The 17,225-nt window shown below is 40.3% G+C and overlaps 1 protein-coding gene across 4 annotated transcripts in view; it reads right to left on the reverse strand.

Moving 5' to 3' along the window:
- Positions 1-303: 303 nt before the first annotated feature.
- Positions 304-17,225, reverse strand: part of NUSAP1 (nucleolar and spindle associated protein 1) — a 44,911-nt gene continuing 27,989 nt past the window's right edge. For all 4 annotated transcript variants that reach the window (XM_058738146.1, XM_058738145.1, XM_058738144.1 and 1 more), the window contains exons 7-11: positions 15,478-15,653; positions 10,982-11,139; positions 7,517-7,633; positions 2,406-2,514; positions 304-1,246 (exon numbers count right to left, since the gene is read on the reverse strand). In XM_058738146.1, the coding sequence (XP_058594129.1) occupies positions 1,153-1,246; positions 2,406-2,514; positions 7,517-7,633; positions 10,982-11,139; positions 15,478-15,653 (654 nt within the window). In that variant the 3' untranslated portion in view covers positions 304-1,152. The remainder of the gene's footprint in view (positions 1,247-2,405; positions 2,515-7,516; positions 7,634-10,981; positions 11,140-15,477; positions 15,654-17,225) is intronic.

The raw sequence follows: 17,225 nt of genomic DNA on the forward strand, positions 1-17,225 counted from the left end.
GTGTGTGTATGTATGTATGTATATATATATACATACACACCTAGGAAAATTGCTGGCTCATATGGTAGACATGTATTTAACATAATACCAATCTGTTTTCCAATGATCTCTACCTTAATAGCAAAATCTGAATATATTCAGCACCCAGGAATATATCAGTGTTCTCTGGGCTCACATATCTAACGGTAAGTATAACAGAATTGGTATGTGCTGTGAAAAAATACAGAAGGAAGACATGGTCATTTCTTAGGGTGGGAAGAGGTGGTCAGGAAAGAATGCACAAGGAGTACAAGTAGACACCTGTTAACATCTTAGCTGGTCAACTCAATCTTGGAAGCCAATTTATTTACAAACAATCCATCTACCACCATGAGAAAACAACTATGAAAATGTTAATTAGTACAAAGCTCAGAAGCTCCACTTAGGTTCAACAAGCATGGCTATGGTGCTAAGCAAGTCGTCTTTTTCCATAAAGTGAGTAAAAGGTCTGTTTCACAGAGCATAATGATCCTCGAAGCAGCAATCCTCAGATTTCAGTATGGCCCTGTATGTTTTTAAATAAGGCTAGAATGAGCAATAGAGTTTTTAAGAGTATGTTGAGTGACAGATGCCAATTATATTAAGTGTTCTGAACTAATGTGCATAGGTAACCAGATACTTCACATACGTAGAATATTAATGCCATAACCAACCCAAATGGCCCCCAGTTTGATCAAGACTCCTAGATTCTCTAGAGGAGCAAGAAGTGAACTTTCTCAACTTACCCTATTCATAACTTTTTATTGGTGCAATTTCTACTAAAGCTTGTGGTAGAACTACCTACCATCAGGGTAAATGCTGTTGCCTAGAACTGGATTGCAATTAATATTAGAATCAGCACACGGAACTTGACATGAAAAATCTAGGTCAAGAATCTATAGGAGTCGTCTCAGTTCAAAAGTGAATTGTACAGAGACTTAAGTAAAAACCACGTCAAAGAATATGTGAGCCTTAAAGTTAATGTCTTCAGAGATGTAGCATGTTAAGAACGCACTGACACTACATAGTGAACAAAGAACAGAAAAAGGTTTTTTGACTAAAGCAGGGAAGACAGTAGAAAAATATTTACAAAAAGTGTTCAGAATAAGGTAATATTTACAAGACATCAAAAAATTAATCTTCAGCCATAATGAGGCCTCTTCGAGCTCCCAAAACCTTTGCTTTCTTCTCCTTTCGTTTTTGCTCATGTTGCTTCCGTTGTTCTTCCCTAAAGAGGGACAGGTACCCATTAGGCTCTAGTGAAGCTCAAGAATCCACCTGTTGTCACACTCCTGTCCAAGCTTACACTGACCTCCTGCACACTTGCAAAGAACACACTCTCATCGGACACTGTCCTCTATCTAGTGGCTTGTCTGATAGAAGCCATATCTGTAAGTCATTTGTGTTAAAGGGCTACAAACTGGTATTTTTCCTTTTATGTTAATGCAGCACCCTACAATTAAGCATGAAACTGGGACAGAAGGCACCTTGGTGCCTTAATTTGTTTTAAATGAGAAATCTCTACTTTTGGAAGTTAGAGGTCAGGCTCAAAATCATATAGTGTGGTGAAAATATTTCAACTAGAACCATAGTCTACTGAATTAAGCCATTGTACTTTTCTGTAAGGAACTGGGGATTCAGACAGGGAGAGTCAGGATTATATTAATGATTTTTTTTTTTTTTTTAAGTTTTATTAAAGTAATCTGTACACCCAATGTGGGGCTTGAACTCACAACCTGGAGATCAAGCGTTGCATGCTCTTCTGACTGAGCCTGCCAGGTGTTCCTATGTTAACAATCTTAACAGCAAAGTTAGTAAAGGTCTTGGTGGCAGCTGGCTATAGGCAACTCAGATGATGGGCAACCCTGCATCAGTAGAGTTTTATTTGGGGAAAGGACTCCACCAGCACCTGCCGCAGCCCACTGCAAGCTCTGGCTTTAACTTGGTTTTCAAGCAGAAGGAAGCCGCTTAGGATCATCCTGGGATCTCCCCAGGTGTAGCCTAGTAACCCAGGTTTCCCTGGGAGTGAAGAATTACATCTATCTGTATACTTAGAAGCTCTGGGCACTTGGATTAGGGGCTGGAGGGTTGTCCAGGTGTCCTGTTGGGGCCAATAGGTCATGTGAGAGAACAGTGTCCCCTTCTGTATCACCTACAGAGCTTTGTAAACAGTGCAGTTACTTGGGCCCCACCTCCCACTTACCAAATTAGAAACCATTGTGGTGGGGCTTAGGCACCCATACTGTTAGGCAGTTCTATATGTGATTCTACTCCTACTCTTCCTAAATACCACTATTATCAAAACTTTCTGTCCCTCAGAGGCTTTCTCTTTATCTATAGTCTTTCAACATTAAAAGAACTATAGACCTGCATAATTATGTACTCACCTAGTCTGGAGAGGAGGTTGTTTGTAAGTTTTCTTGTGGAAGCTAACTCTGTTTACATGCTCCTTCAGAGAATTATTTTCTTTAGATTGTCCCCATGGTTTCAGTTTTCCTAGTTGAGGAAAGACAAAGAGTTAGGAAGATTCCTGTATTTATAGTCCCAATTTTATTCTCTATCTGGGACTACTCCTTTTCAGTATTTACACTTCCGTTTTTATAGGTATTTGCCAGCATAGTTCTATTAAGCTTTAATTTCATATTCCACGGATCCAAATTGCATTTTTTTCTCCTAAAAATAAAAGTATGTCCTACTTTTTAATCCTTGGAAAGTCACAGATAGTCCTCATACTACAAAAAAAAATCTTAATACTAAATCCAATTACATAGCACATTAAAAAAAGCCATCACAACCAAGTAGTTTATCCCAAAGTTAAACGTATTTAATATTATAAAGTAGTATTTCATCTAGGCAGTATGTTATTACTGTTAGCCAATAAAAAGTATTTGGAATGGAATGAATGGGAATCCTTTGTTAGCTTTAGAACTGGGACCAAATTTCCAGAGGTGTATGTTTTACTTTATTTGTATAGTTAATGACCTATCTTTGAGTGCTGAAGATTATTATTTGCAGTTTTTTTTTTTTTTTTTTAAGTTTGTTTGTTTATTTTCAGAGACAGGGAGGAAAAGAGAGAGAATCCCAAGCAGGCTCCCCACTGTCAGCACAGAACCCCACTTGGGGCTCTAACCCACAAATCCCAAGATCACGACCTGAGCCGAAACCAAGATTTGGACGCTTAACTGACTGAGCCACTCAGACGACCGTGTAGTTTCCCATTTTATGAAAAGGAGTTTCACAACCATCTAATCATTTGATCATTCAAAAAAAATGTAAAGTTTTTTTATAAAATGTTTTTTTTAATGTTTCTTTATTTTTGAGAGAGCGAGCAAGCAGGGGAAGGGCAGAGATAGAGGGAGACAGAATCCAAAGCAGGCTCCAGGCTCTGAGCTCTCAGCACAGAGACCGATACTGGACTCAAACTCAAAAATCGTGAGTGAGATTAGGACCTGAGCCCAAGTCGGAGACTTAACTGCCTGAGGCACCCAGGCACCCCTCATTTGATCCTTTTAGTAACTGATGATGTAATATTTATTTTTCCTTTCCTTAAGGAACTAAATGACTTGTCTAGGGTATAAAAATAATAAGCAGCACAGATGAAGCTCTAAGCCGGGTTTTCTATTGTTAGTGGAAGTTACTGGAGGCCAGAATCATTCCTTAAACACTTTCTGAGCACCTGCTATGTGCCAGGAACTTTTCTAGGTGTTGGGGACATAGCAGTGAAGTGAGAGCAAGGATTTTTGACTGCTTAATCGAATTCAACAGCATATAAAAAGAATTATTCACCATTATCAAGTGGGATTCATTCCTGGGCTGCAGGGCTGGTTCAGTATTCGCAAATCAATGTGATTCATCACATTAATAAAAGAACAGAACCACATGATCCTGTCAATCGATGCAGAAAAAGCATTTGATAAAATACAGCATCTTTCTTAATAAAAACCCTCAAGAAAGTCGGGATAGAAGGAACATACTTCACATATAAAAGCCATTTATGAAAAGCCCACAGCTAATATCATCCTCAATGGGGGAAAAACAGAGAGCTTTCCCCCCGAGATCAGGAGCACAACAGGGATCTCCACTCTCACCACTGTTGTTTAACCTAGTGTTGGAAGTCCTAGCATCAGCAATCAGACAACAAAATGAAAGAAAAGGCATCAAAATTGGCAAAGATGAAGTCAAACTTTCACTTTTCACAGATGGCATGATACTCTACATGGAAAACCAAACAGACTCCACCAAAAGTCTGCTAGAACAACTGAGGCATGAATTCAGCAAAGTTGCAGGGTACAAAATCAATTCCATTTAAAAGAATTTTTTTTATATTTTTACATTTATTTTTGAAAGAGTGAGACAGCATGAGTGGAGGAGGGGCAGAGAGAGAAGGAGACACAGAATCTGAAGCAGCCTCTAGGCTCTGAGCAAGTGTTCAGCACAGAGCCCAATGCGGGGCTCGAACCCACGAACTGTGAGATCATGACCCGAGCCGAAGTTGGACACTTAACCGACTGAGCCACCTAGGCGCTCCAGAAATCGGTTGCATTTTTATACACCAATAATGAAGCAACAGAAAGAGAAATAAACTGATCCCATTCACAACTGCACCAAGAACCATCAAATACCTAGGAATAAACCTAACCAAAGATGTAAAAGATCTGTATGCTGAAACTATAGCAAAGCTTATGAAGGAAATTGAAGAAGACACAAAGAAATGGAAAAATATTCCATGCTCATCGACTGGAAGAATAAATATTGTTAAAATGTCAATACTACCCAAAACAATCTACACATTGAACGTAATCCCAATCAAAACTGCACCAGCATTCTTCTCAAAGCTAGGAACCAACAATCCTAAAATTTGTATGGAACCACGTAAGACCCTGAATAGCCAAAGTAATAATGAAGAAAAAAACCAAAGCAGGAGGCATCACAATCCCAGACTTTAGCCTCTTCTACAAAGCTGTAATCATGTAGACAGTATGGTATTGGCACAAAAAGAGACACATCGACCAGTGGAATAGAAAACCCAGAATTGGACCCACAAATGTATGACTAAATAATCTATGACAAAGCAGGAAAGAGTATCCAATGGAAAAAAGACAGTCTCTTTAACAAATGGTGCTGGGAGAACTGGACAGCAACATGCATAAGAATGAAACTAGACCACTTTCTTACACCATTCACAAAAATAAACTCAAAATGGATGAAAGAGGATAGGAAACCATCAAAACCCTTGAGGGAAGGGGAAGGCAAGGGAATTAAAAGCAAAAATGAACTACTGGGACCTCATCAAAATAAAAAGCTTCTGCACTGCAAAGAAAACAACAAAACTAAAAGGCATCTGATGGAATGGGAAAAGATATTTGCAAATAATATATCAGATAAAGGCCTACTATCCAAAATCTATAAAGAACTCACCAAACTCCATACCCGAAAAACAAGTAATCCAGTGAAGAAATGGGCAGAAGACACGAACAGACACTTCCAAAGAAGACATCCAGATGGCCAATAGACGCATGAAACGATGCTCAAGGTCACTCCTCATCAGGGAAATACAAATCAAAACCACACTGAGATACCACCTCATAATGGTCAGAGTGGCTAAAATTAACACATCAGGAGACTATAGATGCTGAAGAAGATGTGGAGAAACGGGAACCCTCTTGCACTGTTGGTGGGAATGCAAACTGGTGCAGGTGCAGCTGCTCTGGAAAACTGTGGAGATTCCTCAAAAAATTAAAAATAGACCTACCCTATGACCCAGCAATAGCACTGCTAGGAATTTACCCAAGGGATACAGGAGGACTGATGCATAGGGGCACTTGTACCCCAATGTTTATAGCAGCACTTTCAACAATAGCCAAATTATGGAAAGAGCCTAAATGTCCATCAGCTGACCAATGGATAAAGAAGATGTGGTTTATATATACAGTGGAATACTACTTGGCAATGAGAAAGAATGAAATCTGGCTATTTGCAGCAACATGGATGGAACTGGAGGGTATTATACTAAGTGAAAAAAGTCAGTCAGAGAAAGACAGATACCTTATGTTTTCACTCATATGTGGATCCTGAGAAACTTAACAGAAAACCATGGGAGAAGGGAAGAGGAAAAAAAGTTACAGAGAGGGAGGGAGGCAAACCATAAGAGACTCTTGGATACTGAGAACAAACTGAGGGCTGATGGGAGTTGGGGGAGAGGGGAAAGTGGGTGATGGGCACTGAGGAGGGCACTTGTTGGGATGAGCACTGGGTGTTGTATGGAAACCAATTTGACAATAAATTTTAAATAATCCTTGCTCTCTCGGGCTTACTTTTCAGTGGTAGAGATGGATTATAGTCAGGTAACATGTATCAGGTGAAAGTAACATCCTATGAAGAAACAGAAAACAGCAGTGTGTGAGGCAGGGAAGGGAGGAAAGCCCTCTGAGTTGGTGACAGTTGAGTGAATGCTGCATTAAAACAAGGGAGGGAGCTGTGCAAAGGGGTGTGGGACTAGTATTCTAGGTGGACCAGAGGGATAACAAGTTCAAAGACCTGGAGGTGGGAATGAGCTCAGTCTGTTTGAGGGGGTGAAACACCAGTGTTAGTGGCACAAAGTCAGGGGAGGAGGTGATGAAATTAACTTGGGGGAGAGATGAGAACTCTTAGGAGGTTCTGAGCAAATCAGTGACATGCTCTGATCTGTTTTTCAGGTTGGAGTGGGGCCTAGAGGCTATTCCAAAAGTCTAGGAGAGATGATGATGACCTGGATGAAAGGGAGTTGCAGTGGAGGGTGAAAATAGTTGGGGTCAAAGATCTGTATCAAAGGTAGAGCTCAAAGGACCAGCTGATGCACTAGGTACAGGTTCTTAGAGAGCGAGGAGCCAGAGGACTCCTAGGTTTCTCCCTGACAACTCAATGAATAGAGGTGCCAGGGCCACATATGGGAAAAAGAGGGGAGGGCTGCGGGGTGAGAGGAAAGTAGTTGTTTTGCTTTTGGACTACAAATGACTTACCTCTAAATAAGATTTGTTTACTAATTTAAAGATAAACACTATTGGACATGATTTGTGGGAAGTCTTCATGTTTAAAGTAATTTTAGAATCACTGAAAGATACATATACTTTAACATATGCCCAATTGATATGGGCATTTATATGGCCAATAAAGGTCCCAGGTTGTTGGACTGGCAGATTCCAGCCTGGAATCACTTGAAAGTTGTAAAAAAAAAACCATTCATTTACCCACAGGCCAATTTCCAAGTTTCTTGATTTTGCCTGAAATTTTCTTTGCCCTAACAATGATTACAAGTTATGTCTTTGGATTAACAAAAATGTAGGTCAGTCAATTATTTAGTATTTGCTTACTGGACAGTCTTTTAATCATGGGTCATGTGGGCCCAAGGGGAAGGAATTCTAGGGGGTCAAGTGTGAGAATCTTTCACATCCTCAGATCTGCAGAACTATTTAATCTTAAGTCTATTGCATGTCTTGTATCTCAGAACATTCCCACATACCTTTGTGTGGCTCGTAGTTGAGGGGACGAGACAGACTTGCTTTGAGATCAAATATTGGTTTCTTGTTGGAGACTGGAGTCTGTGCTGCTTCAGTTGTCAACTTGAATGGGGTAACAACTACAAAACCAAAGAACAACCCCCCCAGGGCTTAATTAGAAAAAAGATCTATAAAGTTCTTTATTGAAGTACCACTTCTCAATATTAGGAATATCATCTATAGATCATCAGTTTGGTTAAAAAGCAAAAGGGGGAAAAAAGAATAACCAAGGAAAGCTAACCACTGAGATTTGCTTGTGACCAGCTCCCCAAATAGTCTCAATATTATGGTATTTCCTAGGGTCAGCTGGGTGTTGAAAATCCTATTTAAAGAAGTGGGTAAATTTTCAACCTGTGTCCCTGATATTATTTATCCTTTAAAAATATTATACATTAGGTGTATATTATACATTGAGGTGCCTGGGTGGCTCAGTCAATTGAGTGTCCGACTTCGGTCGTGATCTCGAGGTCTGTGAGTTTGAGCCCTGTGTCGGGCTCTGTGCTGATGGCTCAGAGCCTGGAGCCTGCTTTGGATTCTGTGTCTCGCTCTCTCTCTCTCTGCCCCTCCCCTGCTCATGCTCTGTCTCTGTCTCAAAAATAAATAAAACATTAAAAAAAAAATAAAAAATATTATACATTAGTAGTAACGTTTTCTTTCACACAAATAGATATAAAGCCTGCAAGGAACCTTATCACATATAGATGAAAAGATCTGTGGCTCAGGTTGTTTTTAATAAAACTTATTAAAAAATGTGAATTCTTTAAAAAAAATTTTTTTTCTTTAACATTTATTTTTGAGATAGAGCGTGAGTGGGGGAGGGGCAGAGAGAGAGGGAGACACCGAATCCGAAGCAGGCTCCAGGCTCTGAGCTGTCAGCACAGAGCTTGACACGGGGCTTGAACTCAAGAACTGTGAGATCATGACCTGAGCCAAAGTCGGATGCTTAACTGACTGAGCCACCCAGGCGCCATAAAATGTGAATTCTTGTACCATAAAGTTAATATACAAAGATGGTAGGACTCAGCCCAATTTATACTAGAGTTGGGCACATTTTATAATTCTTTTCCATCACAGGCTGCACTTGGCTATTGTCCTATGTTAGCACTTGCGTGTATATATGAATAAGCCACCAGCGTCTAGGACCACTCAGTTAAATCCAAAAATCACAAAACCCCTGTGCTTAAGAGATCTCATTGTGTCACTATCAGGTGCCAGTGGTGGTGGGAAACACTGGGGCTGCCCACAATGCTGATGAGAGTTTAAATGGGTACAATTCGACCTGTACAGTAGCCATCTGCAGCCCTGCTAACAGCAGTCCATCCTAGGTCTACAGAAGCTCTTATATGTGTATGGGAGACATGGTTAATAAGAATGGTCCTAACACTATACATAACAACAAAAGCTGGAAATATCCACATGTCCATGAGGAGTAAAACAGATACATTGAAATACATCCGTACCAGTGACGATGAATAAACTTTAGCTCATTTATCAATACGGATGGTTCTTGAACATTATGCTGAGTGAAAGAAGCAAATCACAGGGAAAAGAAATCATACAATTTTATTTCCTTTACATAAAACTCATATCTGATAGTTGGGGAAAAAACTATCCCATCTTAACTGGGCACACCCCTGAATTACCCTGAGGAGAAAGCTCTGAATATGGTAAACATTTAGTTTCTGCCTCATGTCCTTATCTGTGACCATTTCTGAGTCCTTTCTCATTATGAGGTAAGGGCTGCTACTCTGTGACCCCAGCTCTCTGTAAAATAACACAGTCGTATCTTAGCCAAGTCCACTCCATTTTTAGTACTGCCCTCTGCCCAGTCCCCTTTCTCCCATACTGTAAGATTTAGAATGTTATATGGACTGGTGCCTAGATGGCTCAGTCAGTTGAGCATCTGACTTCGGCTCAGGTCATGATTTTGTGGTTGGTGAGCTCGAGCCCCACATCCGGCTTGCTGCTGGCAGCATAAAACTTGCTTTGGATCCTCTGTCTCCCTTTCTCTGCCCCTCCCCCTATGTGTGCTATCAAAAATAAACATTTAACAACAACAACAACAACAAAATATAATGTTATATGGAATGTCTGCTTGCTGGTGTAAATTAAAGGTTAGAATGGGAATTAGCTCATTTAAGGAGGAATCATAAACTTACTGTTCCCACCATTTTGGACCCTTTTAAAATATAGTTGTCAGTCTCATTATTCTATCTTTAAGGTATGACGAAATTCTCAACAGTCTCCACACTGATTACTATCGACACTGTACTCTCCTTTGGTCTGAAGCTCCAGCTGGATTGCTCTAGTCTTGGGCAAGCTGGCAACCCTTTCTATGTGACCAAGGCTCTCTCCTGACACATTCAGTAGGACTCTCCGGAGAATCTTGACATACTTAATTATAATACAAGCCTCAATCTGCTGGTGGGACTTTTTTTTTTTTAATTTTTTTTTTTTTTCAACGTTTTTTATTTATTTTTGGGACAGAGAGAGACAGAGCATGAACGGGGGAGGGGCAGAGAGAGAGGGAGACACAGAATCGGAAACAGGCTCCAGGCTCCGAGCCATCGGCCCAGAGCCCGACGCGGGGCTCGAACTCACGGACCGCGAGATCGTGACCTGGCTGAAGTCGGACGCTTAACCGACTGCGCCACCCAGGCGCCCCGCTGGTGGGACTTTTTTAAACTTCATACCACTATTGCAGTATTCTTTTGAAAACCAACTGGTCAATGTAGGTACTAATTAAGTAGACTTTGTGTAGAAGAGTATCCATATGGCTTATTCTGCCTTACACAATCTACTGGTCCATAGTGCGGCATTTATTCTATGAACTCTGGAATCCTGTTTCAGAGTCCCAAAGGACCAAACAGAGGCTATAATGCATACTCTGATCCTCCTTCTCATCCCTGAGTTCGAGAAGGAGCTGAATGCTCTTCAGGGAGGGTTACCATCTTAGGACTCCTCCTAGACAGGATGGAGTCCTCAGGTGGTAATCACTTTTTTTGTTTGTTTGTGTGTCTGGCATTTTCCTCACCAATATAAAATGAAAAATATGCTATGGTCAAATTTTTGCTTTTGATTTTATGGATATGGAGTAGCTTTTTTTTTTTAAAAACTTTTTTTTTTTTTTTAATTTTTTTTAATGTTTTTATTTATTTTTGAGACAGAGACAGAGCATGAACGGGGGAGGGGCAGAGAGAGAGGGAGACACAGAATCGGAAGCAGGCTCCAGGCTCTGAGCCATCAGCCCAGAGCCCGACGCGGGGCTTGAACTCACGGACCACGAGATCGTGACCTGAGCCGAAGTCGGACGCTTAACGACTGAGCCACCCAGGTGCCCCAGGAGTAGCTTTAAGTAAACAGATATAATACTTAATTTCAGGAAGTTACATGCTTAAAGATGAACCAGAGTTTTTGTTCTGTTTTACCAGAAGCAGAATTCCCCTTTGTGGTCTTCAGCTTGCATGTCTGAAGCACAGCCTGGCCTTTTGGGGTACTCCCAGACATAGTCACATGCGGAGACTTCCTGGCTGGAGTCTTGGTCAGTGACCGTTTATGCTCATTATCTTTGGTAGCAGCTGAAAACCTAAACAGGACAGTGGGGTACAAGACATTAGTGCTTATGTCAAGAGTAACTTGTATCAAACACACACCTGTCACCAAGTAGCACAAGGACTCAATAAATGTGAATGAACCTCGTTTGCAGAGTAAACATTTTAAAACACTGATACTAAAGCAAATCATTTATCAACTTTTCTGGTAAAATATGGTTTTGTATTCTCTGCTCTCCTTGCCTTGACCAATACAGGACAAGGCAAAGCTCAAAGGAGCTGCCGGGGGGTTCAAGTTACAGTTTAGGAAGTACTTTCTCCTCCTGATGATGTCAAGTCAGAGGGAACAGGAGACTGCTATGCCAAATAAGTAACGGGAACAGATCTTACATCTTCCTAGAAGAATGCCATTTATTTGAAATGTACATAAGCCCATTGTCTACTCTTGGCAAATTGCCATAAAGACATTTCACTGTTTCTATGATGCACAGTTTTTCTACATTTTAATGTCTGAACTTGGGATGTGTTTAATAATTTGTAACACATCATAGCTGGCAGTGATTTTTCTTTTTTTTAAACGTTTAATTTGAAAGGAAGAGAGCACAAGATGGGGAGAGGAAGAGAGAGAGGGTGATAGAAAATATCAAGCAAGCTCCACACCATCAGCACTGAGACCACTGTGGGGCTTGAACTCACAACCGTGAGATCACGACCTGAGCTAAGAACAAGAGTTGGACACTCAACCAACTGAGCCACCCAGGTACCCTGGCAGTGATTTTTTTTTAGTGGTCCCTATGATAATGGTGAATCTCTCTGGTTGATGGGGTCCTTAGATTCAGTGAAATTCAGAAAGGACAGATATATATATATTTTTTTTCCAACGTTTTTTATTTATTTTTGGGACAGAGAGAGACAGAGCATGAACGGGGGAGGGGCAGAGAGAGAGGGAGACACAGAACCGGAAACAGGCTCCAGGCTCCGAGCCATCAGCCCAGAGCCTGACGCGGGGCTCGAACTCACGGACCGCGAGATCGTGACCTGGCTGAAGTCGGACGCTTAACCGACTGCGCCACCCAGGCGCCCCAGAAAAGACAGATATTAATATACATGGTGGTGATGGTAGAATTAACAGATGAGAACTTCTGGACTTCTACTAAAGATGTAGCGGTAATCCTGAATCAACCCTCAAAATTATTACAAAACATTTTACAACACAGTTAAGAAAACTAAATGTTAGGAGAAGTGCCGTGAAATCCAGGCTGCTCTGTATACTGCAGTGTAGCAACAATTTACCCCTGACCATGGTGTCCTTAAGTAGTATTAAATACAATCCAAACTGCCAACTATAGCTACCTCATATTCCAAGCTACCTCAATAAATAGAATTCTAAACTTCAGGGCATTTTTAAACTCTAAAAACTATGTCAGTGGTGCCTGGGTGGCTCAGTCAGTTAAGCGTCCGACTTTGGCTTGGGTCATGATCTCACTGTTCATGGGTTCAAGCCCCGTGTCAGGCTCTGTGCTGACAGCTCGGAGCCTAGAACCTGCTTTGGATTCTGTGTCTCCCTCTCTCTCTGTTCCCCCCCTGCTCTCACTCTGTCTCTCTCAAAAATAAATATTTTAAAAAAATTAAAAACTATGTCAAATAATTGCATGTGTTGGGGGAAGTGTTACCAGGCACCACCTCTATTAGATGCTGCAAATGCCCTTGAAAAAGGAGAGAACCAGGGATACGTGGCTGACTCAGTTGGTAGAGTGTGCAACTCTCAATCTCAGGGTGTGGGTTTGAGGCCCATATTGGGTGCGGAGATTAAGAATTAAAAAAAAAAAAAAAGAAGAAAAAAGAAAGAAAAACAACAACCTAGGAATAAATTTAACCAAAGAGGTGAAATATCTATACAATGAAAACTATAGAAAGCTTATGAAAGAAACTGAAGAAGACACAAAAAAATGGAAAAAGATTCAATGCTCCTGGGTAAGACGAACAAATATTGTTAAAATGTCAATACTACCCAAAGCAATCCACATATTCAATGCAATACCTATCAAAATAACACCAGCATTCTTCACAGAGCTCAAACAAACAATCCTAAAAATTTGTATGGAACCAGGTAAGACCCCAAATAGCCAAAGCAATCTTGAAAAAGAAAACCGAAGCTGGAGGCATCATAATCCCGCACCTAAGATGTATTACAAAACTGTAATCATTAAGACAGTATGGTACTGGCACAAAAACAGACATTCAGATCAATGGAATAGAGAACCCAGAAATGGACCCACAAATGTATGGCCAACTATCTTTGTCAAAGCAGGAAAGAATATCCAATGGAATAAAGAGAGTACCTTCAGCAAGTGGTGCTGGAAAAACTGGACAGCAACTAGCAGAAAAATGAACCTGGACCACTTTCTTATACTATATGCAAAAATAAACTCAAAATGGATGAAAGACCTAAATGGAAGACAGGAAGCCATCAAAATCCTCGAGAAAGCAGGCAAAAAACTCTTTGACCTTGGCTACAGCAACTTCTTACTCAACACGCCTCCAGAGGCAAAAGAAACAAGAGCAAAAATGAACTATTGGTACCTCATCAAAATAAAAAGCTTCTGGGGCGCCTGGGTGGCGCAGTCGGTTAAGCGTCCGACTTCAGCCAGGTCACGATCTCGCGGTCCGTGAGTTCGAGCCCCGCGTCAGGCTCTGGGCTGATGGCTCGGAGCCTGGAGCCTGTTTCCGATTCTGTGTCTCCCTCTCTCTCTGCCCCTCCCCCGTTCATGCTCTGTCTCTCTCTGTCCCAAAAATAAATAAAAAACGTTGGGAAAAAAATTAAAAAAAAAAAAAAATAAATAAATAAAATAAATAAAAAGCTTCTGCACCACGAAGGAAATAATCAGCAAAACTAAAAGGCAACCGATGGAATGGGAGAAGATATTTGCAAACGACATACCAGGTAAAGGGTTATTATCCAAAATCCATAAAGAACTTGTCAAACTCAACACCCAAAAACCAAATCATCCAGTGAAAAAACAGGCAAAAGACATGAATAGACACTTCTCCACAGAAGACATCCAGATGGCCAACTGACATATGAAAAAATGCTCAACATCACTCATCATCAGGGAAACACAACTCAAAACCACAATGAGATACCACCTCAAACCTGTCAGAATGACTAACATTAACAACTCAGGCAACAACAGATGTTGGCGAGGATGAGGAGAAGAGGATCTCTTTTGCACTGCTGGTGGGAATGCAAACTGGTGCAGCCACTCTGGAAAACAGTATGGAGGTTCCTCAAAAAATTAAAAATACAACTACCCTATGACCCAGCAATTACAGTACGAGGTATTTACCCAAGGGATACAGATACGCTGTTTTGAAGGGGCGTAAGCACCCCGATGTTTATAGCAGCACTACTGACAGTAGCCAAAGTATGGAAAGAGCCCAAATGTCCATTGATGGATGGATAAAGAAGACGTGGTATATATATACACATATATGTATATAATGGAGTATTACTAGGCAATCAAAGAGAATGAAATCTTGCCATTTGCAACTATGTGAATGGAACTAGAGGGTATTATGCTAAGCGAAATTAAAGAAAGACAAATATCATATGACTTCACTCATATGAGGACTTTAAGACATAGAACAGATGAACACAGGGGAAGGGAAGCAAAAATAATATAAAAACAGGGAGGGGGACAAACATAAGAGACTCTTAAATATGGAGAACAAACTGAGGGTTGCTGGAGGGGGGATGGGCTAAACGGGTAAGGGGCATTAAGGAATCTACTCCTGAAATCATTGTTGCACCATGTGCTAACTTGGATGTAAATTAAAGAAAAAAAAAAAGTTTCAGTATTAAAGAAAAGGGGCCTGAACATCTTCATCTCTGTGATGCTTATACTTGATGGCTATCTTGCTATCAGGAAAGGCACAAGAAACAAGAGGGATCAATGAGGCATGATGGCCATGACACTGTAGTACCCAATGGGTTATAATATTTCTACTTTAGGACGAGTCAATTTAGTTCACTGCATTGAGAGATTTTCTGTAGGAATTTAGCTTCAACTTTACTTTTAAGTCAATGGAAAAATTTTATGTATCTTTGCAGGCATGCATTAAACTAATAAAATGAATATCCATATATATTTTCTATCTTATGAACCAAATATGAGCTTAGAGAAATTTGATAAAATAAGAAAACAGAACACAAATTTAAAGAAAGAAAGATTAGAATTTATAAAAACCATCTGTTGATCTTTCTGTTCTGATCCTCTTTGCCTTCTTTTTCACCAACATTGAAACACATTTGATGTCATCTACCTGAAATGTACAGGAAGCAGTAAAGTTTTGAGATCTCGTCCTCTTCTTACCTGACGTTCATTTTAGTTGCTGACAGAACAGGACGCTTGGTGGACCCCTTCCCGCACAAGGTGCTGCGGCCTGCGGCCCCCTGCGAGCGTTGCTGGCTGGTGGGAGTACAAGCCACGGGGAGTCTTCCCCTGAGAGGAACTGGGGTTGCCACTTTTCCCTTAGTGACAGGAGGCTTCTGAAGAAAGACACCCACAACCTTGTTCAAGTTTGGCTTCTTAGAGGATACTGTCTCCAGAACACCCCCATTCATCCCCTTGTTCTATCCCAATTTTAACCCCACTTGTTATCTTTCCTTCTCACCACCTCACCCTATTCCTACCTGCCAGGTGGGCAGTGCCTTGCAACTTGCCTTGGTATGGTAACTGAGCTAGGAGTATGGTAACTGAGTTAGGAGTAACTTCTGGTTGTGCTGAGTCATGTGTGACAGAAAGCCTTTCCAAGCTGCCATGAACCCAGTATTTTCTGACTAGAGGATGTGGCTAAACAATCCCCTGTGGCCAGAAAGGAGGATAAGTAGCTTCCCTTGGACATATGGTATCTTTGAGAAGGTGACACACAGTTTATTAAATATAAACTTGAAGAACCACCTATTCCATAATTAGCATGAGTAATCTACAAGTAACTCCACACCTACCCCAATTATCCTCCAGTGGTTTCTTAAAAAGTTCTTTCAAGAACAAACAAAGAAACAAAAAAACTAAAACCAAATGAGGGAGAGAGGGGGAAATGCTCCCTTTGAAATGACTGGGAAGAGTCCTCCTACCTTATCTTTTTTTTTGATATTGTCAAGGCACAAAGAATAACAATGTCTTCCTATCACTAGTTTAAACTCTGTTGCAAGCAGAAGAAATACAACTTTGTTAACGGACAACAGTGGTGGGACTACTGAAATTTTAAGATAGAAAAATACTGATTATATCCTAGGAAATAAAGCAGTAAGAGAATTATGTTAACTTCTCATCTCAACATACAAGCAGAAGAGATTCTTAAGTGAGACAAAGTTAAAACCAAAATATTTACTAAGTACACATCTGTACCATAAGCCAAGAGCCCAGGTGAGACGTTAACAAGCACTCTCTTCTATTTAACCACACTTTTTATGTCTATCTTTCCCCGAAGATTCCCAGTTTCCATGCTGTGTCTCCTCACAGTTCACCTGGTGTCAGGACCATCAACTCTATACCTTTGTTTGAGCAACTTAAATTGTAGAAATGATCCTACTAGCCCTTATCAATCTTTCTGACTTTTTCTTCAGGTATAGTATTTTACCATTGATTGTAGTAGTACTAATTCATTTTGTTAACAATGCATGTAATCAATTCCTCCCTTTCTTTTACCAATAAAAATCCTCTTCAGTCTTAACAAAGCAAAGAGCTCAATCATACGTCTACACAAAGATGTGGGTTAAGGATTAAATATAGGGGAAAATAATAAAAGCAGTAAAAATAAATAAGAGCTCATTTTTATGATTTTTGGAATAGGGGGGGCATAGCAAAAAAACTCAGACCCTTAAAAGGAAAAGGTGGGTAAATTTAAAAAAAGCCTTTCACAAGATAAAAGACACCATTAATATAGTTAAAATATAAACTCTAGGAAAGTATTTGCAATATATTATAGCATTAATATAAATGGGTAATAAATGCATTAAAAATTGAGAAAAAAATTCACCAAAAAACCCTCAGCCAATTATAACATATAAACATATAATGATGAAAGAAATGCTAATTAAACTGGGCTTTTTTTCACA

This window comes from Neofelis nebulosa, chromosome 7, assembly GCF_028018385.1.
Source record: "Neofelis nebulosa isolate mNeoNeb1 chromosome 7, mNeoNeb1.pri, whole genome shotgun sequence".
NCBI lineage: Eukaryota > Metazoa > Chordata > Mammalia > Carnivora > Felidae > Neofelis > Neofelis nebulosa.